General features: G+C 45.8%; 1 protein-coding gene across 13 annotated transcripts in view; it reads left to right on the top strand.

Annotated features, from left to right (window-relative positions):
* The window catches only part of Celf2 (CUGBP Elav-like family member 2), a 521,002-nt gene extending 513,118 nt beyond the window's left edge, over positions 1-7,884 (top strand). For 12 of the 13 annotated variants that reach the window (XM_005354871.3, XM_026782961.1, XM_026782962.1 and 9 more), the window contains one exon: positions 616-7,884. In XM_005354871.3, the coding sequence (XP_005354928.1) occupies positions 616-743 (128 nt within the window). In that variant the 3' untranslated portion in view covers positions 744-7,884. The remainder of the gene's footprint in view (positions 1-615) is intronic. The other variant, XM_026782959.1, reaches the window with a different exon arrangement.
* The last annotated feature ends 17,842 nt before the right edge of the window (positions 7,885-25,726 follow it).

Genomic DNA, 25,726 nt, shown 5'->3' with positions numbered 1-25,726 from the left:
TCTCTCATGGTGGCTTATTGTTGCAGATACAAATAACTGGGATATGTTGAAACAATTATTAAGCCCTGATACAAAGAGAAAGGCATGTAACTTTTCTCTGGGTTTGTCTGAACAGTAATTCTAAAATGTTAAGAAGCTAGTATACATTATTCTACTTCAGCTAATTCAGTGGTTGACTCATCCCAAAGCCCAGCCCTTTGTAGGCTCTGTCTATGAATATATATAGTACTTATTCTTTTCTGAGGAGTTTTTCCAAAGGATCCTGGGGAATAGGGAGGGGGAGGGATACCAAACAGGGATACTTCAAAGGACTAAAAAGAGGGGGGAAAGTTCATAGAACAACTTAGCTTTAGTTTTGTGGAGAGAGGTTTTGCCCTTCATGGAGAATCTGCTCTCTGACTAGCTCTTTCACTCCTTGCCAGTGGGCATTATCAGTATTGTCCACAGACATGCACTGTGCATGCATAAACCTAGCAGAGCCCAGCTCAGATCCTGGGACAGGCACCTCTCAGCATTTGCAGTCATACTATGCCGGCCAGCCCCGCCAGTCCCATTTTCTGCTTGACTTCCCCTTCACCCTGACCTCCCTACCTCCTTCCCCTTTATGTTTTCCAGGTTTTGTTAGCTATGACAATCCAGTCTCTGCGCAAGCTGCAATCCAGGCTATGAACGGCTTTCAGATCGGCATGAAACGCTTGAAGGTGCAGCTGAAGCGCTCCAAAAATGACAGCAAACCTTACTGATCCTAACCCCAGAAGCTCCCTGCTCTTATTTTAGCTTTCTTAGGGTAAGTCCCACAAGCCAGCCTGTTCTCAACAGGGAAGGCAGAGGAGGGACCACAATGCCAACTTTTGCCAAGAGAGACGGTTATTTTTACAATAAGGCCTCCATTCCTTCCACTCATGTCCCACCCAATTTGCCATAATTAAAACTTGGGCTACCTTGTTTCTGTTGAGTAAATTCCTTCTCTAATTGTGCCACTGTATTCTCCTTTGTTTTGCAATTTGAATATCCTTACTCCTTTTTAAATTTTTTGTTTTGCTTTTTAAAAGAAAAACATATAAACAAATAAATGACATCTTGAGATTTTAAAAGGCAAGCAAACACTAATGTGCAATTCTAACTCTGAAACCACTGGTGCCCCAAGAGCACTGCCTGGAGAGCTCACCCCTCCTTGCCCGCCCGCCCCTCAGAGGCCCCGCCGTTGAGTTAACGTGGTGGCCTAGCAGAGGGAGAAGCCAGGAGAAGCACTTAAACCACCACAGAACATCCTCCCACTACATTGGTTTGTTTTAATATAAGTAGGATTTTATTTTAGGGTTCAAAGAAACATGACATTTATTGGTCAGATTATTACACTGGTTGTCTATTTTGTTATTGTTTTATTTTTGTTTTTAGAAAGGATTAATGTAAAAAAAAAGATTTAGAGATCTGTTTCTTAAAGCTACAGGGTTTAAAAATAAAATAAAAATGAGTGAAAATACTTGATGTTTCTTGAAAGATAAATTTAATAATAAATAAATACATAAATAATACATAAATAAAAAAGAAAGCCACAGGCCTGTAAATTTTATTTGTAAAAAAAGCATTTCTATTTTTATACAAAATTTTTACTGCCTCAGAAATAATGGAAGTTATTTATTGCCTATTGTTAACTTATTGGGTACCTAAAGAGCAGTTCTCTGTCCAGCTAGCACCTCCTGAAGTAGTCTCTAGAGGAATTGTTCTAGGAACGGGCTTTGTCTCGCTGTTGAACCCTAGACCTAAAGTTCATGCTTTATCCTCTCGTTGTTTGTATCTGTCTGATTATTTTGTTCGTAATTTCCATTATCTAGTTTACAGTTCAGTTGTCTTGACTTCCCCATATGTCACCTTTGTTCAGACTGGACCCTCTCCTCTGTCCCTTGCTAGTCCCTCACCCCAAACACCCAGAATCCATCCCCTCTCACTCTCTCCAGATGGATTCTCTTGGGGTTTCATTGTGCTGTGGAAAAAGAGTGTAAGAAATGCAAATTATGTGACTGGCTCATAGACTCCCTGAAGACCTCAGATTTGCATTAGTTCTTCTCCTGCACCCTTGAAAGTGATTTTGTTGCTGCTGCGTAGATTCTGTGTAACTTTTTACTCTTCCTTGTTTTTTCCCTAGACATCTTCATGCCCGTTAGTTCACCGTTTGCCTAGCATGTCCCTGTGGCGTCTCAAAAAAGTTCCATCGTCCCGTCATTGTTTCTGATGTCTTTCTGACCTCACATCATATTTGGTTCTCCTACTGACCTTTGATCTAGTTTGACCTTTGAAATTTGCATGTGACCTCATCTAGCTATGAATTCTGGGAAGTCAATGTGAAAAACATTGCTGCATTCATGCAAGACTGAAATTATTAGACAAATTATAGAAAAAAACCTGTGGCAAAAATGTTTTTTTTTCTTATTTTTTTTTTTTCATAAAACAGACTTGAAAGTATTACACAGGGATTGGCATTCTTCCCGGTCACTGGTGACAATAGCAATATGTGTCCAGGGACACAGAATGTTGGTTTCTAACAGACTACTTCCAAAAACAGTTTGAGAAAAAAAAAACTGTCTGATTTTAAGTCTCTAGAGGTCTGTAATAGTTTTTACATTTTTCAGGCAGTGTAAAGTTTTTGATAAGGCCATTTTAGGTGGCTCACTTTCTCATTAAGATATATATATAGAACCACTTTTTGTAGATTAGTATAAGAAAAATATTTACCCTGTTTTGGGGCAAATGCTACCTATTTGTGTCACCTTTTGCTGAACTGACTCACAGTTAGACAATCCATGGTTTAATGCACATGAAATGACCTATATTTTATACTGTTTCAATGTACAGGAGAAAGGTTACTGTAACTGTGTCATGTTGGTGCTTCTGTGGATTCAGTTGTGGCCTCATCATGAGTCTCAAGGTCTTAATGTTATTTGTTGATAAGACAAGCTTAGAATTGGTTTACTTAAAACAAAACAAAAAAAGAATTAAAAAAAAAGTTGTTTGCTTAAAAAAATAATTTCATGTGAGAGAAAAAAAAAACTATTCCAGAATAAGTTTTGTGTTGGCTTGAGAAGCATTGATGTCACTTTTTTTATTGTGGACTATTAGATGTGTTTGTGTTCAGCAAAATGTGATCTGTTTTGTTTTTTCTTTTAAAGAAAAAAGTGAAAACTATATAGTGCCAAATTCCAAAGGTACTTCCTCCCTAGAGCTTCGGTGTGTTTCTTGTGAGAAGTAATTTGATAACATGGGTATTTTATTATGTGTTTTGTATAAATCCCTAATATTTAAAAAAAAAAAGGTTACAAAGTTTGTTAACTTGCTATTCTGTGGTCTTGTTGCCTGAAATTGTTATTGTTTGTTATTTCTCTATGCTGTTTTTTGTAAGACATTGTATAAGTGCCCATGTCTCACTTTTTTAACCACTCTGCACATCAATGCTGTGAAGGCAACCCTCACAATGTATTTTCTTCATAATATCTGCAAACCTCTAAGGTGAGAAAGTCTTGAACTTTTAACCCTTTCTACCCAGAGCTATCTGGAATGTTGGTAACTTTTTATACTGTCATCCTTGGGTTGTTTGGGGGTGTTTCTGATTTGAATTTTTTTCCTTCTATATATCTTCTAAGTTCTTATTTTTGTTTTTTAAGACCCCCCTCCCACCCAAAAACTCTTGTCTTTTTCCTATACCATTTTTTTAATTTTCTTTTTTATTCCCCTTCCCTCCTATTATCCTATGCTCCTTTAGTTTCAATTTAAAAGATTGAGTTAAACCCTGTGAAGGTAAAAACAGGTAGACTTAGTCCCAACATAAGCCCTCAAAACAGTTTGCTTTTTGAGATCAGGCTTCATAGTATGTCCAAGTATACAATATTTCCATACACCCTGCAGTTAAATGGCTTTTGTATGGTCCAGTCTTTCAAGGAATTTTGCTTTCGTTTCTTAAACACTCCTAAGTAATGCTGAATCAGCCATTGTGCTAGGGATTCTTGGACTCCAGTGGACACTTGAATAAGCAAGGTGTCCGTGGGAAAAGCCCACAGGCCTTTCCTTGCCTCTCTGGTTTTCTAGGGTGTTTTGACTTTTGATTGAACACATTTAAAGGGGCTGACCATGTAAGAGGAGCTCAACTCTGTTCTTCACCATAGTTACTAACCAAATACCCAGGACCAGGTCCTGCTGCCACTTTTTAAAGTGCCGTATTCGCTGAGTCTGGCTTTGTATGAGCAGAAGTCTTGTTCTGACAGACCCTAATGTCATACCTACAGTCCCAGCCCACACCTAGCCTCCGGGGAAACACACCCTCCCAGCTTCTGGTCTCAGCCCCCTTTTCCTCACCCACCCCATGGGTTAGTGTGCATGTGAATGTGATAGCCCTGAGTCGGAAAGGATTAGCCTCTCACAATGCAAAAAACAAGTTTCCTCATACAGCACGTGCACTTCCCCACACCTGTTTACTACTGCCGGGGCCTTCCTTCATCCTTGAGGGCTATTTTGTACTTTCTGCAGCACTCAGCTCAATAACAAAGTGGTCACACACATTTCTCAGTCTCTACTGTATGGTGGTGTGTAGATACACGTGTAGAAACACAAGAGAATACAAGTTGTATTTCATAGACCGTCTCATTCAGAATCTATTCATCTATCAATGGCATAAATCTCAAAAAAAAATCATTTTTTTCCCCATGGATGCAAACTGCCCTCCTTCCTCTTAACCCACCTGCAGTCCCCCTCAGAGGCTCGGGCCAGGCAGGCACTTTCTGTTGAGTGTTTCTAATTTTGCAGGCAACCAAGACAGTACATTGAGGGGGAGGTTTTTGGTTTTGCATGTTTCATTGTAAGAAAGATAACCTTCCTCAGAAACAAACTGTCCTTTATCTTTCAATGTCAAAAGGAAAAAGCTGCAAGGGTGTACAGGGCCTGTTTCTGGAAGACAAAACACAGGGAAGCTGCGTTTTTAAGAATCAAGTGTAGAACATAGTCTTTCAAACTCACTCAGAGAACTCTGATCAGAGCGCACCTCCAAGGTGTAACAAGTTCGTCTTTCTTTCACCGCAGGGGTTCTAGTTCTTTGGCTTGTGCTACTCTGGAATCATTTACTGTTTCTGTTTTTATTATCTTAAGTGCTAATTAAAAAGAAATAAAATTTTAAAAAAATGTAGTTTCATTACCTTTTGAATAATGTCATACAAAAAATGTATTTGTGTTTTTTGTGCTGTGGGAATTGTTGTTTGTAGATTAATAATACCATTTTGTTTAGAATTACAAAGTAGTTTTTAAATATTGTCTGAGAAAAGCCAAAGTTAATGCAACCTAGTGGAAACTGTAAGACCATTTGAGTATTGTTTCTGTTTTATTGATGCATTTGGATTTTGTTGTTTGATGGAATTTGAGCCAAAAAACAAAAACGCAGGCTTTCCTATTTCTACACCTGATTGTACTTATGCATTTTGTACCAGTGGGATTTTTTATACTGGAGATTAAAAAAATGGAAATTTTTGTGGCTTACTCTTGTGGGCCCCTGACAATGACTGATTTCAAGTTTGATTTCTGGTTGATAGAAAGAAAGTTGCTTTTCTTTTTAAGAATTAAAAACTTTGGCTTGATTTCTTTTTTCCCTTTGCTTATATCTAGCATTAGAATTTTGTCTTAAAATACAGCGGTAAGTTTCACTTTTTATTCTGTATTGTGCAGTTACACAATAAGATAATTAGACTTAGAAGTACTCAGTCACTTTAAGTGGATAAATGTATTAGTTAAACTTTAGGAGTTTGCTTTTTTGCTGTTTAGATCAAGGTTTTTTCTGACCCTTCTGTCCTCATTGTGAACATAACCGTGTAGTTGAAACAGTCAGACTTATTTTTGTAATGTATGTTACTGTGTGATGCGGTTTTTTGCTTCTGTCTCCAATATTAAACCATTTTCCTAATAATTGTTTCTCTCTCTGCGTGTTGTATTGTTGGTGGTCATTCTGTGTTGGTGACGCATCTACACACCTCACCGTTGCACGTATGTTTTTTTCTATATGTTGTGTAAAAAGATACAGTCGATTCCACCTAAGTGAATATCTGATTTGGGAGACGAGGAAACTGCGCATCCCAGCCCTGGTTCAAGCATAGCCCACCTAACCGCTGCTTCCAAGGTGATTCACCTTTTCCCAGTGATTCATCCAGTCTGCCTACAGGGCATGTGTTCCTTTCCCTTTGCTCCCCTCTCCCTTATACCCACAGTTCCTCACTAATCTTAAGAGAAGCAGAAGCAGTAGACCCAGGGTTTCTTCTGTCTATCCTCAAGTTCAAAGTCATATCACTACAGTCAAACTTAGAAAGGGATCATCCTTACAAGAGGTGAGCCCTCAGGGAAGGACAGAATAAAACTAGCTCATCAACAGGGGGTATAAAAAGAGTTAAACTTAGCTATCTGCACATCAGTTGATATATGTATAGAAATGCATTTCTACATGCAAATCATTTTAATCCAGGAGTAGCTTCAATTATTACAACTGACAGACGTGGAAAGACTGCCAGGTTCTCCAGTGAAAGCTGAAATGAATAAGGGAAGTGGGATGGGGGACTTCTAGAGGGGTAGCTCATGATGCCATAGGTCCACGTTCCCTCCTGGGTGGACACAGGATAGGAACGAGCTGGGCTCCCACTGTCCCCCAGCCCCTGATCAGAGAACATCCCCAACTCTCCCTGCAGTGAGAGCCACAAGCCTACCTTGCTCAGGATCTGCCTCCCCTCAAGGTGTTCCTCACAGATACCATGGCTGTCTGCTCTCCTCCCTCCTCTTCTCACTCCTCTTAACCTTCCTGCGCACATGTCAGGTCACCCTGAGCCTGGTACAGCTCTGGCTGCCCACCCTCTGGTTTCAGAAGGCCCCTCAGGCCCCTGTTCTTCAGTCAGATCAGCAACCTCGGGCCTACTGAGGTTCAGCTCTTTCCTTAGGCTGAACACACCTCACCGGGAATGAGTTTCAGAGTTATAAACCTACACTGATGGAAGCTGCTTTCTAGCCATGCTTCTGCTGTCCGTCTCACTGCCTAGTCAATCTGCCTCTGAAGGGTCACTGCTTCCGTTAGCGAGGAAAGATGGCTGGCGGTGTGATTGCTTTTCCTGTCTTTTCTAGAAGAAGGGGTGGCATAAGAGGGAAAACTGGGGAAAGAGGATGATCACATTCTCCCCAGGGTGTGTTTCTTCTGGAAGTACAAATATGACCACCGTTCAGCACAAGGCATAACGTTCACACACAGAAAGACAAAGTGGGCTTCCCCACAGAAGACACAGAGGCTTGTTCCTGTAAACACGTGTGACCATCAGGTTGGCTGCTACTTAAATTCGCACTCGGTGTTGATTCTGTAAAAGCCCACTATGGTGTGAGCAGGTCTGTCTACGGCCCGCACACAGACCTCTTTGAGAAACCACAGACCATATACATTTCCTGGCCGATGGACGCCACATGCCTGCCAGGCCACAGCAATGGGGTGTGAGCCGCAGGCTCATAGCTAGCAAGCTAGGCAATGCAGTGAACATACGCGGACCATGAATCGTTCCTGATAAGTGAATAAAACATTGTGGCCAGACAATCAGCTTATTCACTTATCAGGAATCGACTGTTCTACTAATCCACTGTTTCTGTTTTTCATTTCTGTTGTAGTTCACTATTTTTGCTGTGTTCTGTTTTTTTTTTTTCCTCTCATGCTTGGGCAAAATCACTGGGAATATTACCTTCATGTGACCGTGAACCATTTCTATCGAGTGAAAATGGTATCTTAACAAAATCTATGCACTTGCTATCAGGAACACAATACTGGATGTGTCTTATATATATTGAACTATATAGTACTCGATTTCTTAAATAAAGATTAAGAAAGGACTCGTGTGTAAAGTTAATGTGATTATTTCTCTAAGCAGTGTTTCTAAGGGGTATTGTTTTAAGTCTTGAGTGATATAGGATATTTTTCATTAAAATTATATCATTGTCTTTATGGATTAATATTCAATAAATTGACTTTGGAAACAAAACAGTTGGTGGGGGGAGTTCTTCTGAGTGTCTTTTAGCATGGGCTGGAGACCCATCTTTCTCACGACTGTGGCTAATCTCTAGCCAAGGGTTGCATGAGACGAAGCAGAAAAATCCTTCACTTCCAAAGACCACTAGAAAGCAACTATATGCAGCCTAACCTAGAAAGCCCATGACCTTTTGAATGTATGATCTTGAGCTCTGAAGACGGGGACAAAAGAGGAAGGCAGGCCCGAGAATGGTGCTGGTATGTGTCAGTGCTGTGTCAATGAGGTGGTACTAAAACAACCCTGTGGAGGACAGTGGCAGTTCTCTTCAGGACTATAGAGTGAGGGACAGCAGAGGAAGCACTGATCATTCTGAATGAGGCCGATTTCCAAGTCACTTGTGAGGGGAGCTGGCCCGTAAGTGCACAGGCTTTATGCACGAGGCCTGCTGTTTGGCCCTTTGAAAGAGGGCTTTTGAAATTTTCCTGCAGGCTTTAAGTATGAACAGAATGGCATTTCTATTAGATCTTTCCACCTTGGGAGCGTTATGATAAATTTGTTTTTCTTCTGTATGATTCTAAGAAAAACTAACTTTCTACCTGCAAAATGGCGCAGACACCTAACCCTTTATGAAACAGATCGTTTCCCTTGTGGTGAGGAACAGAGAGTATGGCTACTGAAGACCCACTGAGAAACCAGAACTCTTCTTTCATCTCCCACCACAGACTTTCAACTTGTAAACCTGTCATGCCCCAAAATCAAAGCTTGCAATGAAAGGTGAGGGTTAGGAACAAGTTGTCAATCAAGAGAGGGGCTTGATAACACATCGTAGGTGGCACCATGCCGTCTAAGAGAGAGGTAACACTGAAAACGCGGTGTGCCAGCTCAACCCATAGGAGCTAGCCAGCCAGAAGACGGCATTCCCTTTCTTAAGATCATGCCCAAGGCTATTGGCAGAAGGATCCTGAGCCTCAGTAGCACAAGAAAAATGCAACCTAGCAATCCCCTCTAAGAGGTCTGCAGTCCTGAGTCTAGAGTGCTCTACGCCTGGAAATCCAGCGTGTGCTGCTGGGAGGCCAGCTCAGACTGCTAGCTGAGTTGGCCTCATTTCAGGTCAATACCAAGAACTGCTTCATGGGGAACATTCCATCTAGTGGTCACCAAAGCAGCTCCTCCCTGCTGCGTCAGAGGGATGTCTTTAAGGCGAAAACGTGGGTCTACAAAGAGAGCTCACATAGGCGTTGTGTTTGGTAACTGGTCAACCACAGCCTAAGCTGCACACAAGGGTCCCCAGGTGTGGATCACTGGATGATGCTCCTGTCATGATGTTGGTGTGAAAAGCACAGAAAACCAGCACATGCCCTGGAGAGCCCAGACTACCCCAATGTAAATGCCAGCTCTCCCCTTAATTATTGGTTGTGCCTCTATGTACCTTAATTTCCTCCTTAGCATAACAAGGGTGAAGTTGTACCTCATGGGTGTGATTGTTATGAGGATTAACCAAACACACACAAGACGATTGGATCACAACATAAACTGTTCGGTAAGACTCAACAAATGCATAGCGGTCCAGGCTCGGCCGCCTCTGCCGTGTCCTTTCGGCCATCTCTGGAATGCCTCACAACTCTCTCTGGGTTTCCTGGGTAGCTCAAGCATGGCTGGCCAGAATCTATAGTCTTCCATTGAGAGTTATCCTTACAAGTCCTAGAACAGACAGCTTCCCCTTCGGAGAAACTGTCCAGAGATAGCAGCCTCCTGTGAAGCCAGCAGACCATTCTCAGTGAGCTCCTGTGTGTCTCCAGATCACGTCTAGTCATCATTCAGTAGGAGAGTCTGGCTCTTCCGGTTTGCAGCCGTCACAGGAGAAACGAAGTCCCCTGTAGACCTGCCTCTCGCAGACCCGCAGGTTCTAGACCGGTAGGTCTCAACCTCTTTGGGGTTGCAGATCAGATATTCTGCATATCGCATATCTACATTATGATTCATAACAGTAGCAAAAATCACAGTTATGAAGTAACAACAAAATAATTTTAAGGTTGGGGTCACCACAACATGAGGAACTATATTAAAGGGTCGCAGCATTAGGAAGGTTGGGGACCACTGTTCTAGACCATTCCCAGGCAAATCGATGTCTTTAGCAGCGGCCTGGCTAGGTCTGTCTGTGACCATGCTGATGGGAGCAACGGCAGGGCTCAGAAGCACAAAGGGAGCTGAGCACAGAACTCTCTACAGCATCCCTACCCTACCTCCAGTTCAACCAAAATACTCCGCTTTTGTTGTTTGACTTAGTGCCCACATCGTGTCTCAATTTAGAAAAACAATTTTGTGAGTGCACACGAGAAAAGTTACTGCTCGGCCACAGGGTAACAGCAGCTCTCACTGCCTGAGCCTTGGAGCACTGTATGAGGAGCCTCCCCCATCTCCCCGCAGCTCATGGCAATACAGTCCAGCACCTGCTAGTCTCCAGGTACTGAGCACTGCCGTGAATGCCTGCTCCCAGGAAAGATGTGTGCTCTCTGAGGGAAAGGACTGTCTCACTCCTCACTCTATCTGGTGCCTCACAGTGATCGTGGAGGTGGGGAGAGAGGGTGAGTCAGTGGGCAAACGGGATGGATGCAGGAATGTGGCCAGTGATTTGGCTGGGGCTGTAGAAACACATTCCTTATTCAATGAACAATAACTTGGAAAATTCATGCAGAGAGAGGTCTGACTGTGGCATGGGCTGAGGATGGTGCAAACTGGAAGCCTCTTGGCAAAAGTCAGGAACCATTTCAGGGGGTCTAGGGAATCTCCCCCATGGAATTTTTAGGCACTGGGTCCTCAAGGATGGGAAGGCCTCTAAGTTGGTGCCCTTACTGACAGTATGCTAGAGACTCGTGACAGGGACTACTCACCCCGACTCTCCAGCTCATGACTAAGCTCATTACAGAGCTGACGCAAGTGGCCCATGTAATGGGGGCACATTCTAAGCAATTTCGAAATAGTTTCCATGAGAGAACTTCACCCTTTTACAAACTATGAGCTCAAGCAAATCCTGCCAGCCTTGTGGAAGCAAGGAAGAGACTGGTGACCGGGGCCTCTGTGGTATTCCGGCTGGAGCTATGCAATGAGATGTGTCCCCCACACAGACTCTGTGGTCATTATGCCGTGGCCACCACACAGACTCTGTGGTCATCATGCCGCTAGAGCTCCAAGGGCCCAAATCTGAAGTTCTCTCCCCTCATCCACACCCCCAGCTTGCCCACCTCCCATCCCATCATGACTGTGTCAATCCCTGATGTGGCTTACTCAGCTCTCCTTGTAAGCTCCATGTACCCAGTAGCTGTAATATGTGGATCACTACCTGCTTGCTTTCTCTGGCACTGACCTCTGCAGAATAGGGGTCCAAAACCAGGAGAGACACAACTCCCTTCCTTGAGTCTGGGATGAAAATGAGAAAGGCAGACTTCCAGGGCTGACTTGAGTAAAATAAACAAATCACTAGACTCTTCGGTAAAGACTATGACAGGGCTGGCAATAGGCCTCGGTGGTAAGTGCCTCACTGCAGGAACAAGGCCCTGGGTTCCATCTTCAGCTCTGTAAGCATCACAGAGGTATCACACACCTGCAATTACACCTGTCTCTGAGAAGTAAAAGAACCGTCCGGTGGTCAGAGAGATGTGTGAAATGCTGTCAGATGCACTTTCTGCTTAGAAACTTACCATGCACCATGACATGAAATCTCCACATCCTGCAACCGGGTCCATCTACCTAAGTGTTAACCATGTTTAATGTGCCCACGCCTCCTTGAACTGTGTTGCCATATGGCATGCACTAACCAGGAGCAACAATGTGCCAAAAAGCTACTGCCAGAGTTTAACCATGACTCTGCCACATAGTAACTGAGTGACCTTAAGCATGTTAGTAACTCTCTTCCAGCCATAACATGAATGCAATGATCATAATACCTACCAACGTGTAAAATGATAGATAGTTTCTCCACTGCAGCTCAGTGGGCAACAGGGCAACATTTATACACTGAGCAGAACCCATGTTCTAAGACACTTGGGGAAACAGTACGAGAAAATTAGAATCCCTGTAGGAATCTGGGGCGACTTGAGAAAAATTGGAGACTAACTGATAGCTGCATGCCTTTAATCTCAGCACTGGAGAGACAGAGGCAGGTGGCGTTCATGCAAGGCCAGCCTGGTCTACACAGTAGTAAGTTCAAGGCAAGCCGGAGCTACATGATGAGATCCTGTCTCAGAAAATTACATATTAGTGGAAAGCGGGGAAATCGTGAGAAAGGAATGAGGACTTTGGAGCTCAGAAAGCGCAATACTTCCAATGATGAAGGAGACATTGGGGGAGTCTGCAGCCAAACTGACAGATCAGAGTGCCAGTGGGACCACACCAAGAACAAGGGTGAGGCACGACAGTGGCGGGACAGGAGGGAGGAGCAAACAGAAGGCCAGGGCAGCAGGGAACATCCTCAGGATGGATACAGAAGAGGAGCATCCTGGGAAGAGAGGGTTCAACTCTCTGCTGGTCTTGATCTCACATAGCGAGGCTCAGGAGACATAAGTAGTGAGAGATAAGCAATCGTGGGAATCCCTGGGCTCATGGTGCCAGAATGTGTGGAGGAGAGAACAGGTCATGTCCTGAGATGGGCCACACCACCAAGAGATGCAGGGGCATAGTGTATCGTGAATTCTCTGGGTGGCAGGGATGTTAGCATCCTGAAGCTGCAGCCCTTCCTTTCCTGCCTCTCCCCCCGTGGATGACAGAGGCCAGCAGTTTCTACCAGTGAAGACTTCGTGGGTTCCTTCTCCTTCCTTATTCCAAGTTGGCTAGGGACGGCCAAATTCCTTTCCATCCATGAACCTATGCCATGTGTATTCTAAAACTTCTACTTCCAGCATCTAAGAAACAGATCCTAGTGTGCCCTAGAATCTAGGAAGGGAGGCAGGGGACCCAGGGTTACAAAGTGTTATGGATGGGGACTCTCTGACAGAAGTGATTCTGCAGAGCAAACAAACCAGGTTCACTCCCCTGCAGTTTGGATCAAAGATAGTAGCTTATAAGGTGGTCACACACACACACACACACACACACACACACACACACACACACACACACAATGATTTTGCCTAAGCCAGAATTCACCTCATAGGTCTCCAGCTAATAAGAGAAGTAGTGTCTTTTACTGGTACAACTCCACACACTACTTCGATGTTTTGCCTACTCCCAGATGAAGAGTTGCTATGAGGAGCAACAGTGGGAGATACAATTCGTGATGGTGACAGCCAAGTTAAAAGCCATATAATACGGCAAGCAAAGGAATAAGGGATACAGTTAAATTTTTAACCGGAACATTGGTCTGGGATATAGCTCAGTGATTCTCCTCAGGGAGCCTGAATTCAGTCCCCACAACACACATACACACACCAACATACACACACATCTACTGCAGTATATTTTCCAATTACCAGTAACTGCATTAAACACCTTCACTCTCTCCCTGATACCCTCATCCCTTCATCCCTTCCTTGGACCGAATGCATCCCTGAGGTTCACTGAGGTAATGGTGGCGTCTGGAATACATGCAGAGTCAGCAGTGTCTGTTGTACACATTACTTTATAATAAAGTGGGGGGGCACGCTTTTCCTTCTGACATGCCTATGTCAAAGCAATTCTATCAAATCCACAGTAAAAATCCCCGACCTGGAACACGCTCATTTCTAGTCCCGGTGGTTTGATGGAATCATCCAAGTAGCTGCCTCTTTTCTCTTGGGGATAGCACTCACCAAACACCATCAGCCATGGCCTTTCCTGAGTCAGACTCTCGCCTTGAGGCTACCTGGCTGAGCTAAAAGTAGATACCAGCTGTGGTGTGACCCTGAAACAGAGCAGGGTGCAGTCCCGCCCAGGTGACACTGGCACGTGCAGGCGACACTGTGAAATAACCCTGGGTCAGACCATAGCCTGGCCCCATGCCACTTCCCTCCTCAAGCTGCCCCTGCTATGATGTCTGTTACCAAGATGGTGTCCCTGCACCAAGAGCCTCCTAGAAAGTTCCACATGCAAATGGAATCCATTTGCACCATTCAGTCCAGCTCAGACACCAGGGCAGAACACAGCCACCCTGATTACAGCCACCTGCAAGCAAGAATGTCTCTTCTCTGATGGGGGATTTGACTCCAACAGATGAGGTAGGACAAATAAGATACAGATTGCCTCTCAACACCTACCACCACATCTGGCACCTCTGCAGTGTGCCAGGCCCCGTGCCTCATGAGCTCTGTCTGTCCTATCCCAGTTGATCCTCACAGTGGTCCAATGAAGCAGACATCACTTCGTTGCTTCTTTTCATTTGTAAAGACTCCTGTATCCTCTATCTCTTCTGGTCTATGGGCAGCAATGAAAAAGTCAGGAAGCCATTACCTTCCCCACTGCCTCTCCCTTCCCTGACTCCAGCTCTCTGTGTCGTTGCCATTCCAGAGTTTACCCATCTCAGGCAGAGAAATAAAGTCAACCCAATGGTGTGTCTTTGGGTATTTCTATTTTAGTATGTAAGTAAACAAACCATAGGTTTCACAGGGTGTAGAGGTGTACAGCTTCTAATCTCAATACTGGGGTGGCAGAGGTGGATGGATCTCTTGAGTCTGAGGCCAGCCCAGTCTACGTAGAAAGTTCCAGGCTAGCCAGAGCTACATGGGAAGACTGTTTCTAAAGGCATGAGGGCGGGCAGGATTTGTTACCATCTCATGTATGTGTATCATTTTATTTTGATCATATGCACCCCCTATGACTCTCTTACCCTCCTCCCTCACCAGTGGTCCCCTTTTCTTCCCAAATCGTCTCCCTTCTACTTTCTTTAATTGATTTCACCTAGATTCCATATTAGAAAAAACACACAATAGTTATCTTCTGGGGTCCAACTTATCCACTTACCACATGACCTCCAGTTCCATCCATGTTCCTAAAAGTGACCTGATGGCATTCAACTTCATGATGTCTGTGTATCTCATGTTCTTCAGCTTGCTCAGTTGCCTGTCTGCTGTGTGAGCAGTGACGTGGCAGTCATGGATGTGCAAACAGCATTGCAACGTCCTTAGATGCTGTTGAGTATGCACACCAGGAGTGCTGTAGCTGGATCCTGACTTCCTAAGCTTTAACGTCAAGCACTTGACATTTTGTTCTTTGATGTCACTCTTACTGAAGGTAAGAGCACAATAAAAAAAAAATCACAATACCCAATGACATTTGGATTCCAGAAAATAGCGAATAATTCTATAGCATTAGTGTGTGCCAAATACTGTATGGGATATTACTCTTGCTAACGTTTTGTTGGTGCTCATCTCATTCAGGTTTAATTCGGCATCCTGTATTTCTATTCGCTAAGTCTGACAGCCATCCTTTGGGCATACAGGGGTCTCCTTTTTTTAGTAACCTCAATTGGAGTAATGCCAAGAGATAAATGGTCTATGTTTGCCCTTGCAGACAGGAGATCACGTTTATATTCACAGTGTGATTTTCCTACTCAAAATGCAAACCTTTCATGAACTTAAGAAAAGAGAGAGAGAGAGAGAGAAGAGAAGCCTTTTATTTGCTAAACCTATGGAGTTGGGTATCTCAAGGCATTTATCTGAAAGCACTAAAGCCGCCATGTGTTGTGTATGTTGGGGGGCACATGCTTCCGTGTACACGACTCCCACAACCTGCTCTCCTTGATTCTTTCCGCAGTGGATATTCAGGCCACAAGAACAAAAGAAAATTCCACTGAAAACCATTCAGCAAAGTCCTATTGACTTCCCCAGCCTCCACCCACACACACTGTTATGGTTGAATCAGAATTGGTGACTTAACGGAAGCAGCCTCTGTGACATTTCATAAGCAATTTAGACCTATTAGTTAAAAAACAAAAAAAGAAGAAGAAGCCACTGTGGCTCTTCACCCTTCTCAGAAGCGTCTGTGCGTGACAGAAGGGGTGGATAAGATGGAACACTGTGACCGAACTTATCATAAAAGCAAAACCCTTGCCTCGAGCTGCATTTTGTCTCACCTATCCCTAGTTACAGAGGTGTCCCTGCCCCAGAACTCCATGACAATGACACTAGGAAAGACACAATTTGCTTTTCCTAAGGGTGTGCCCAGGGTTGGTTTTGCATTGCTGTAACAAAACACCAAATAAAAACTGTGGAAAGGAGGGAGGAGGGTTGGGGTTCCTCATCTCAGAGGCCTCAGTCTGGCTGACTCCGGTGCTCCTAGGCCTGTGGTGAACGGCACTGTGGAGGACGGCCTCGGCTGAGGAAATCAGTACACAGAGAAGTAGGGAGATGAAGAAAGCAGGAGTGACATGGACCCTCAGAGACACACCCCAGAACTCTGCTTCCCCCATCCAGGCCCTACCTTCCAGAGTTTCCCCACACAGTGATAGTCTGTGCAATTATGAACCCATCCACCTATTGATCCTCGTGACCCAGGACTTTAAAAAGCCCCAGTTCTGGACCATGCAGCAGAGTCCACATCTCAGGATACAAATCTGACAGACACTTCATGTCAACTCCACCACAGCCTCACGCTACCGTCTTACATCTTCCCACCCCTCCCATCCTTCCCAGAGCTCAGAGCTCCTTCCCTTCATGAGCCCAGTTATATGTCTTCCTTTTCACTTTCCTTCCTTAGTTTTGATGTTTCCAGAGTCAAAGCAGCCACCTCCTTTGATAGCACTATGACCAAACGCATAGCAACCTGGACCTCCAAAACCACTTTGGTACTTTACATTGTGTGTAATCTCGGGGGGGGGGTGAGAAACAGAATAACTGTCCTTGTGAAAAAGGTTAACTTTCTGTGGGCTCTTCCACCTCTGTCGCTGCAGAGCCTGGGGCTCATCCCAGGTTTGGGTGCATCCTGCTTCAAAGAGCCATGTACAGAAAGACTTCATCTGGTGCAGGGCTCGAGACCTGCCTGTCCCTGTGCAGTAGCACACAAATACACACGTCACTTACTCTCTTCTCTTCCCAGGCATCTGAAGCCCTCACCACCGGGCAGAGTCTCTGGTGCAGAAGACCATGGCTCAGTCAGTAATGTGCTTTCTATGCAAGCATGAGGACCAGAGTTCAAGCCCTAGGATACATGGGAAAGTAACATCCAGCAATGTCGGGGATCCCATCAGTGCTAGACAGACTCAAACAGCAAGGAGAGACCCTGTCTCAAAAAACAGTGTAGAGAAAGCTAAAAAGATACCCAACTCACTGGGCCTGAACACACACAGAAAGAGAGAGAGAGAGACAGAGAGAGAGCAGGCACACATGGGCACACAGGTGTGCACACATGGGGAAAAGTCCCCACCTTCAAAGGCCTTTCTATACCAGTATTATGGAAGTTGACATTCACACGGGATATAATTGCTCAGTGGTGAGTCTGAGATGAGTGGGATAGAAAGCCTCAAAGTCAGCTCTGAGCAGCCAAGCACTGGCCACAAGGAGCAGAGTAAGCTGAGGGAGTTGTTGGGGATGAGGCCTCCAACTCCTCCCTTCCTGAGGCCATACATTACATTATGTCTCCTATTCCCACCTCTGACTTTCCCTCCTCAGAAGCTTTGGTGGTCATAAATGGGACAAAGAAATAATTAGAATTTAATCGAGTTCCTATTTTACATGGCTCAGTTGGTAGGGGTCTTACCTAACACACGCAAAACCCTGGCTTCAATCCTCAGGATCCCACAAAACACGGCAGGATGGTGCACAGCTACAATCCTATCCCTGGGGACATGGAGTAGGAGGACCAGAATTTCAAGGACGTCCTTGTCTATAGGGGGCTTGAAGTCAGCCTGGGCAACATGAGACCTGTCTCAAAGGGGAGAGGGGCTCTAAGGAGATGGTTCTGTTTCTAAAGTCCCTGTCATGCAAGCCAGATCCCCACCACCCACATAAAAAAGAGGGGAGTGGGCAGCAGAGAAAAGACAGTCTTGCTGAAGCCGTAAGCTCCAGATTCAGTGAGAATAAAGTGCAAAGCAATAGCAGAAGACTCCCGTCATCAGCATTGGCCTCCACACGTACCTACACATACACTGGGGGGGGGGGGATGGAGAGAGACAAGCAGACAGCCTCACGGATTGAGAAGGACAGGACCAGTATGAAGAGTCATGAAGTCATACATATCCTTCCTTCTCTCACAGACAATAAGAAAAAGCCCAGAGTCAAAAGCAAGGCCAGGGCAGAAGGCCATGCAGCAAACCTCCAATACAAGAGTGCAGCGGCAGCCAAGCCTCCGTAAGCGAATGTTAAACGCACCTATTATAGCAGTGACTAACAACGCAGGATGGAGTACACACGGTGTAAACACCTTTAATACAATTCTAATTCTCTCTCTGCTTCAAGAGCCACACACTGTTATGGCAACAGAACAGGAAAGCAGATCACAGTATTAATTTGATATCTCGGCTCCATTTGTTCCACATTTACAATACAACGCTCGCATAATAAGCAGCCGGGTCAGAGCCAGAGCTGAAAACCGCTCTTGCCGCTGAAGGGCACCACGGAGCATCCGCTCAGCCTTGGGTTTTGTGAAATAAAAAATAAATAATAATTTTCTACAAAGAATGCCAGTTTCGTCCCCCAGACAGTCTGCTGTTTGATTGACAACACATGAGAAACAGAACTGTGTAAAGGAGGGAGACAGAGACCAGGAAGGCGGCATAGCCTGTGAGAAGCAGCCTCGATTCGGAGCTAGGAAAGTCACCCAGCTGGGCGCTCAGCCCAGGGTATTGTTCCCCTATTGGACACCCTCATTTCTCCCTTTACAACCAGAGAGATCTGCTCCAAAGAGAAACCTGAGCAAAAAGCCCTTCAGTTTGCCACTTGTATCTGTTACTTTTCTTGCTGCTGTGACCGAATTCCTGGCAGGAAGCAGAGGAAGGGGGGAAGGGTTAGTTGGAGCTCACTGTCCTAGGGTACTGTCCCTCACAGAGGGGAAGGTGTGGAGCTCGTGGTGTGAGAGTACAGAACCTCACAGGGGAGAAGGTGTGGCGCCTGGAACAGCTTGAAGCTGCAGCAGCCGGAATGTGCGTGCGTGCGTGCTTGCTTGCTTGCTCACTTGCTCGCTTGTTCAGAGGACCAGGATGCAGAGAGTGCCTGGGGCCACGAGCTGGCTGGACTGTAACCCTAATATTCCTAACTCCTCCAGCACCACCTTGCCTCCTAAAGACTATATAGACCCCAAATTATGCCACAAGAACCCATGAGGGGCATTTTAATCCAAGCCATCACAGGGTTCCCTCTCTGATCAAACCATTATAAGTTGAAAGTTTCATAAATTTGAAAATACCCTAAGTCCACAGTTTATGCCGCGTTACCAAACCCAGTCATAACTAAATGACGTCTGAGGCTACCACGTGCCTACACCTAAGCACTGGCATCAACATCAGACATGAAAGCAGTTCACTTCTAGTGGGAGAATAAACCTTACCCCTGCATCACCAAGGGTACAGGGTAAACTGTGGCCCCCTTGGGGCCTCACAGAATGAACATCTCCATCACAGTCTTGACAAGGAGCAAGGTCCTTGTTCTCTCTCAAGCCACCTGAAAAGGCCCTACCTCTCAACACTATTACCCGGGAGAACAGATTTCCTCAAAATTATCTGGACGAGGCATGACAGACAAATTTAGACCATACTCCTGGAAGAAAAAGAAGAGATGAAGCCAAAAAAATGGTTCTGTATAATTCTGAGTCTCACATAGCCAGGGCTAGCCTCAAACTTGCCAATGGAGATCTTAAACTTCTGATTCTCCTGTCTCTACCTCCAAGTTCTGGGGTTACAGGTCTGAGCTTCCATACCTGGCTTTTACGGGGCTGGGGATGGAACCCAGTGAGATGACTCATCTTGGTTGTCAACTTGACTACATATAGCATCCACTAAAACCCAAGCAGCTGGGCTTGGCTCTCAGAGCATTTCTTCATTGGATCTTTTGAGGTGCTAAGACAAACCCTAAATCTAGGTTACGTCATCTGCTGGCAGCCCATGTAAAAAGACTTAGAAGAGGGAAGCTTCTGCTTTCTCCTTCTCGCCCTCACTCTTGCTGGCAAGTCCATCTCCCCTGCTGGCTCATTACTTTGCTCATGTTAGAAATATACATTGTGGGGATTCTAGCATAGACTGAAGACCAGCTAAGAAACCCAACTGTGCACTGAGCAACCAGGAGATTCTTGACCTTTCTGGAAGGAGGCAGCCATCGACGGACTAGGCAGACCAGTCTGTAAGTCACTCTAAACTATCTCCTTTAAAATACACTCATCCTATCAGCTTTGCTGCTCTAGAGAGCCTGACTAACTCACTGACTTCCTGCGTGCTAAGCCAAGCACTCTGCCAACTGAGCCAGCAAACCCAGCCCCCCAAAAAATTTTTTAATGTCCCTAGGAGAAAATTTAAGACTCCCTTGCCCTAACGCTACCCAATTAAACAATCAATTCTCCCCCACCCCCCAAAAATACTAAGACATGGAAATATGAAGTGGGTCCCCACGGACAACATGCAGAAAGGAGGCAGAACTGGACAATGAGGCTTGCATTCTAAGGAACAAGACAGCCAGCCTCCACTCAAGCAAACAGGGCTGTTTGCTTGAGTATCTTTCTCCAGAGAAGCTGAAACACCTCTGGGAAGAGAAAGATCCACAGACACCATACACAGGAGTCCGAAGATATGCTAATTAATATTCTCCTTCCCCACAGACCCAACGATGAGCCCCACAGAGGCTAATCCACCTCCACATACAGCACCGACCTACTGTGGAAACTCCTTCAGCCAATAGCCTTTAAGATACCAGACCACTTGGGTGTGGCCTCTTTATTATAAATGTGGCCATAAAGCTTGCACACCCACAGGCTCACAGGGGCTCTCCTCTCCTCTCCTGCTTGGCTGCTGGATTCGGTTTCTGTTGTCCACTCCTACAGAGGACTGTGATCTGTGAGTTGCCCCTAAATAAAGAACCCTTCATTAGACCCAGTTCTGAGCTAGTGTGGGACTACTTTATTCACGTTCTCCTACACCAGTCTTTTTTTTTTTTTCTTTCAAAGACAGGGTCTCACTATGTAGTTCTAGCTGACCCCAAACTCTCAGTCCTCATGTGTGTGGTGTAGCATGTGCGGTGTCAGAATTAAGCTGTGACCATGTGTCAGAGATGAGTTCTTATGGTGGTGCACATGGTGTCAGAGCTGAGCTATGCTCCTGCCATGTGTGGTATTCAGTTGTGATAGAATGTTTGGGCGTACAGCTCATCTACTGTTCTCCTGCACGGTGATTCCAGGGTCACTGAGAGCTAACCATCCCAGACCTCTGCTCCTCCCCAGTCCACAGGGGTGGGGGCAGGGCTCTGCTGTAAAACTGTTTGCTAAGGGCGAGAATAGAAGAAAAGAAATACTTTAGACTGAAGGAAAGCACAGATTTCACTCCCCTCATCCTCAGCCACCTCCCCCACCCAGAACCCCAGCAATGCTGAACTCACTCAATGTCACCCATCTTCTTGCCCATCTGCCACCTGCTCTCCCCACCCACTCACCAAACGGGCGTGTTTAATGAAAGCAGCTTTAAAAGAAGGAAAAAAAATTCCAAATAACAAAGAATCGTATAATTACTCTACAGCTCCTTGTCCTTGGTAATTTTACGCCTGTGTTGCTATAATTACACATTACCCAGAGTTACAGAGTCACAGTGCTTGTGTGGCCGATCAGTGACATCTGCAGGCTTCTCAAATAGGGAAAAAGGAAGAAAATCACAGAGCTCCTGAGTTTGCACTGCTTCTGTGTAAAACCCTTCACCCCTCCACCAATGCAAATCCACCAGACTCCTCTCCTTTCCTTGTTCCCCAACTCCTCCTGCTTCTTTCTCCACTGAGGCCGCTCTCCTCTGTCCCGGACCTTTGCTGAAGCCCTCCATGGCTGTCCATGCCCTGATTTTTTTCTTAAAGGCAAACCTGGTAATATTACTCCCTGCTCAATTTTCTTTATAGGCTTCTGCTATCATTTGGATATAATATGAGTATATCTGAGGGATCTGTGTGTTGAAAGTGTGGTCCTCTCTGTGGTGGTGTTAAGAAAGAAAAATCTTGCCGGGCGATGGTGGCACACGCCTTTAATCGCGGCACTCGGGAGGCAGAGGCAGGCGGATCTCTGTGAGTTCGAGACCAGCCTGGTCTACAGAGCTAGTTCCAGGACAGGCTCCAAAGCCACAGAGAAACCCTGTCTCGAAAAACAAAAAAAAAAACAAAAAACAAAAAACAAAAAAAATCTTTAGGGCACAGGGCCTCGTGGCAAGTTAATTAGAAAGGGATGGGCAACCATATTTAGGTCTGACAGAACTAGTTTAATTCCTGCAAGAATGTCAGTTGTTATGAAGGAGCTGAAATCTTTCCTGAATTCCTCTTCTTGCCATCCTTACACCCACCATTATGAGGCTGTGTACCATGAGGCCCCCACCAAAGCCAAGGAGAACCTAGCTCCTTGCTCTTGAATTTCCAGAAGTATAAAATATGCAAGCATCTTTTATATATACGTCCTTATAAAGTACCCAACCTCGGGTATTTTGTAATAGCAAATGAACAGGACTGTACTGAGACAACCTACCGCGGTCTACAAGAGAAGAAGGAGTCTTTCCTCATTTCATGGATGATAAGGAAGTCTGAGTGCCTGCTGCTCCAGCCTCAGCTCACACCTCCTCCTTCTGGCACTGGCATCCCTCCAGGGTGAGAATATGATAAGGATGAGGCCCAGACCCAGCCTCTACCACTGTACCAAATGCCCTGGGCTCTTGGCTCTCCCTGGGATGCAGGTCACCCACAAGCAGCAATTAAGATTTCCCAGCCCCGGCAGCTTCCTGGCAGAGAGTGCAGTGCTTCCGGAGCCACACCTCTGAAATGGACAGGAGGAACAAGAGCTAGGTGAGAGGTGAAAAGTGGCACCACCCAGCTTCTGAGACCTAAAAACTGACATCAGCAGCCTCCTGGTATTTCTTCTCCTCCAACCAAGTCAGAGGGAGAAGCAGAAAACCCCTGCTTCACCAGTTCAAAAGACTCTGGAGCCAGTGAACCTGAACTGTGTTTCTAGGAACAACAAGAGAGGCCAGGCAGGTGCTGCCATGGACATGAAGCTCAGAACCTGCCCTGGCTTAGAGGACTGACAGCCAGGATCCCAAGCCAACTGCAGAGGACCCTATCAAACACTGTTTTGTCAGTACCTGTGCCCTCACCTCTGGGTTCTAAGACGGTTAATGCCAGCTGAGTACACCCCCAAGACATACCACCACCCCAACCCTATGCCCAGCTGCCCATCCTCACCCACACCGTTCTTCACCATGGTCCTGTTCTGGCTCCAACGGGCCAGTTCTCAGCTGATGGTCATCCCCTATGGCACTGGGGTTCTGGAGAGATGGAAAACTAGAGCTGGTCGGAGAGGTCCAAGGCCTCTACCAGATGAGGAGGACACCGGAGTGATGTGGTCATGTGACTGCTATGTAAGAAAAGACTGTCGGGGCCAGGACTCAAAAACAGTGCAACCAGCTAAGGATGAAGCCTTCAACACTCAAGTCACTGGGAGGGAGAGGCTTCATATCCAAACCCTATCAGCTGTTCGTCTATCTTGTCTCTCTCCTGCTATGCACTCTGTGCCCTGGGCCTCACTCACATAGACTGAGGTGATGTTCAAACAGGGCTCCCCAGACAGGTGTATAGTTCAACCCATAGATAAATCATCTTTCTCCCCACCTCAAATAGGTGCCAGGCTCAGTCAGGCAACCTTTGAATGCGTTCACACCCTGGCTCAGAAGACACGGCTCTCTAAGAAGCCCACTGGCATTCTGAGTCAACGGAAGTCACTCTGTGTCCCCACCTCTAGGGAGCAGGTCCCACTGACAGGAATGAAAAAGAAGAAATGGCCTCAGGCAGGAACCCATGCTCCCCATTCTACCCCAATCAACTGACAGGCTCTGTGTCCCCAAAGAGATCCTGCTTCCACTCAGCCTCCAGCTTTCTGCTAGGGGCAGTGTCTCTAGCCTTGGAGGACCACGAGACCACATCTATTCACGGTCTAGTCTTCCCTGTAGAGGAGAGGCAGAAGAGAACACGTCTTATTGACAGCGCCCTGCCCTGGTTTGCCAAGGCTATCATGACATAGCACTCACCCACACCCTGACTCCCTGGAGATTTAGCTGCTTCAGCTTCTAGTGGCTCCTGGCACCTCTCAACTCATGGTTAAGTTCTTTCTCCTCTTTGCCCTCATCTTTCACATGGCTTTTCCCCTGTGTCTCTGCCAGTTGATCCAGGAGCACACCCTTCTAGGGACTTAAGACACCTCTAATCTCATCTTGATCTTTAGTCAAATGTACAGAGAGTCTATGTCCAAGTAAGGTCACGCTTGATGTTCTAGGTCAACACAAATTCAAAGGAAGAGGATATGCTGCTATAATCCTAATGTTCAACGGGGAAACTGAGGCTTTGGTAAGCTTGGGTGCTCACCTGAGACCACATGCACCCTGGATAGGTCACCAGCACCCCTGCTAACTCAGCTCTTTTGCATCGTCACTAAATTGGGCTCCTTCCCAGCACAGTGTTCCCAGCTGGGGAAATAAAGCCAGTGTTCTGCCCAGCTCTGCAGCTGTGGCTTTTGCCCAGGTCTGCGGTTAGGCAGAGTGACAGGAAGGTAATGACCTGGATGACTGAATATTACATAAACCAGGATCATAGAGAAGCCAAAACTATAGGGAGGCCTGCTCCAAAGGCCAGCCTTCCCCATGCTGGCTCTGTGGGATAAAGCTGACTGGAAAGCTGTGCTCAGAAAGGTCTGTGTCTTTGTAGATGCAAGAGGTGAGGGAAGGGCATCTTCAAAGCATTGCCTTCATTTAAACTATCATTGAGCTCAGCCCTATGCAGGGCACAGATGCCAGAAAAAGCATGGGGCACTTTGAGCTTTAGAGAGGGCAGCCACCTGGCTGCTATGCAAAGCCCAGACTGGTGGAGAAGCCAAGGATTCAGATCCTAGGCTCTGAGACACCACACAGACACACAGAGGCAGACACAGGGGAAGTAATGTGCTCAGAATAACACAAGATAAAGGAAGGCTGATTCTGGCCAGAGGGACCATGCAAGAGAAAAATGGAATTGGTCCAGAACGTTCCACAGGGATGAATACTCAAGGACAGAGAGGAAGAGTTTGTAGGTTTCAGGTGGCCAGTGAAGACCCTCATTCCTCACTTGTGTTTCTGGAAATCCTGAGAATCTGTCCTGTAGTCTGTGATGGAAGATTAAACATGTTCCTCATGATGCTGGCTTGGAAAGTGTGTCTGAAAATGATTGTTCTCGGGGTCAAACAATAAGACCAAAGCAGGTCACTGAGTGACACCTTCCTCTAGGTAGCAGTACTCACAGCCCCACAGGCTCTACTGAGGACGCAAACATCTCGAGCATTTACCAAGGTGCACAGGCAGACCAAAGAAAGGACAGAGTTTGCCCAGCAAGTTCACATCCACCAGGGTCCCACAAGCGTCCTCTTGAGATGACTCCTATCGGGTGGCACTGGGTCAGGCAACCTAAAAGTCCTCCCTGAGACTCTCCATTCTTGTTCCCTTTTACCCTTCCTAGAACACATCTATGATAGGATTTTCTAATAGGTGTGTGTGTGTGTGTGTGTGTGTGTGTGTGTGTGTGTGTGTGTGAGAGAGAGAGAGAGAGAGAGAGAGA

Source organism: Microtus ochrogaster, chromosome 16, assembly GCF_000317375.1.
Source record: "Microtus ochrogaster isolate Prairie Vole_2 chromosome 16, MicOch1.0, whole genome shotgun sequence".
NCBI classification, from domain to species: domain Eukaryota; kingdom Metazoa; phylum Chordata; class Mammalia; order Rodentia; family Cricetidae; genus Microtus; species Microtus ochrogaster.
The sequence above is the reverse complement of the archived record's forward strand: the minus strand, read 5'-3'. Positions and strand labels throughout refer to the sequence as shown.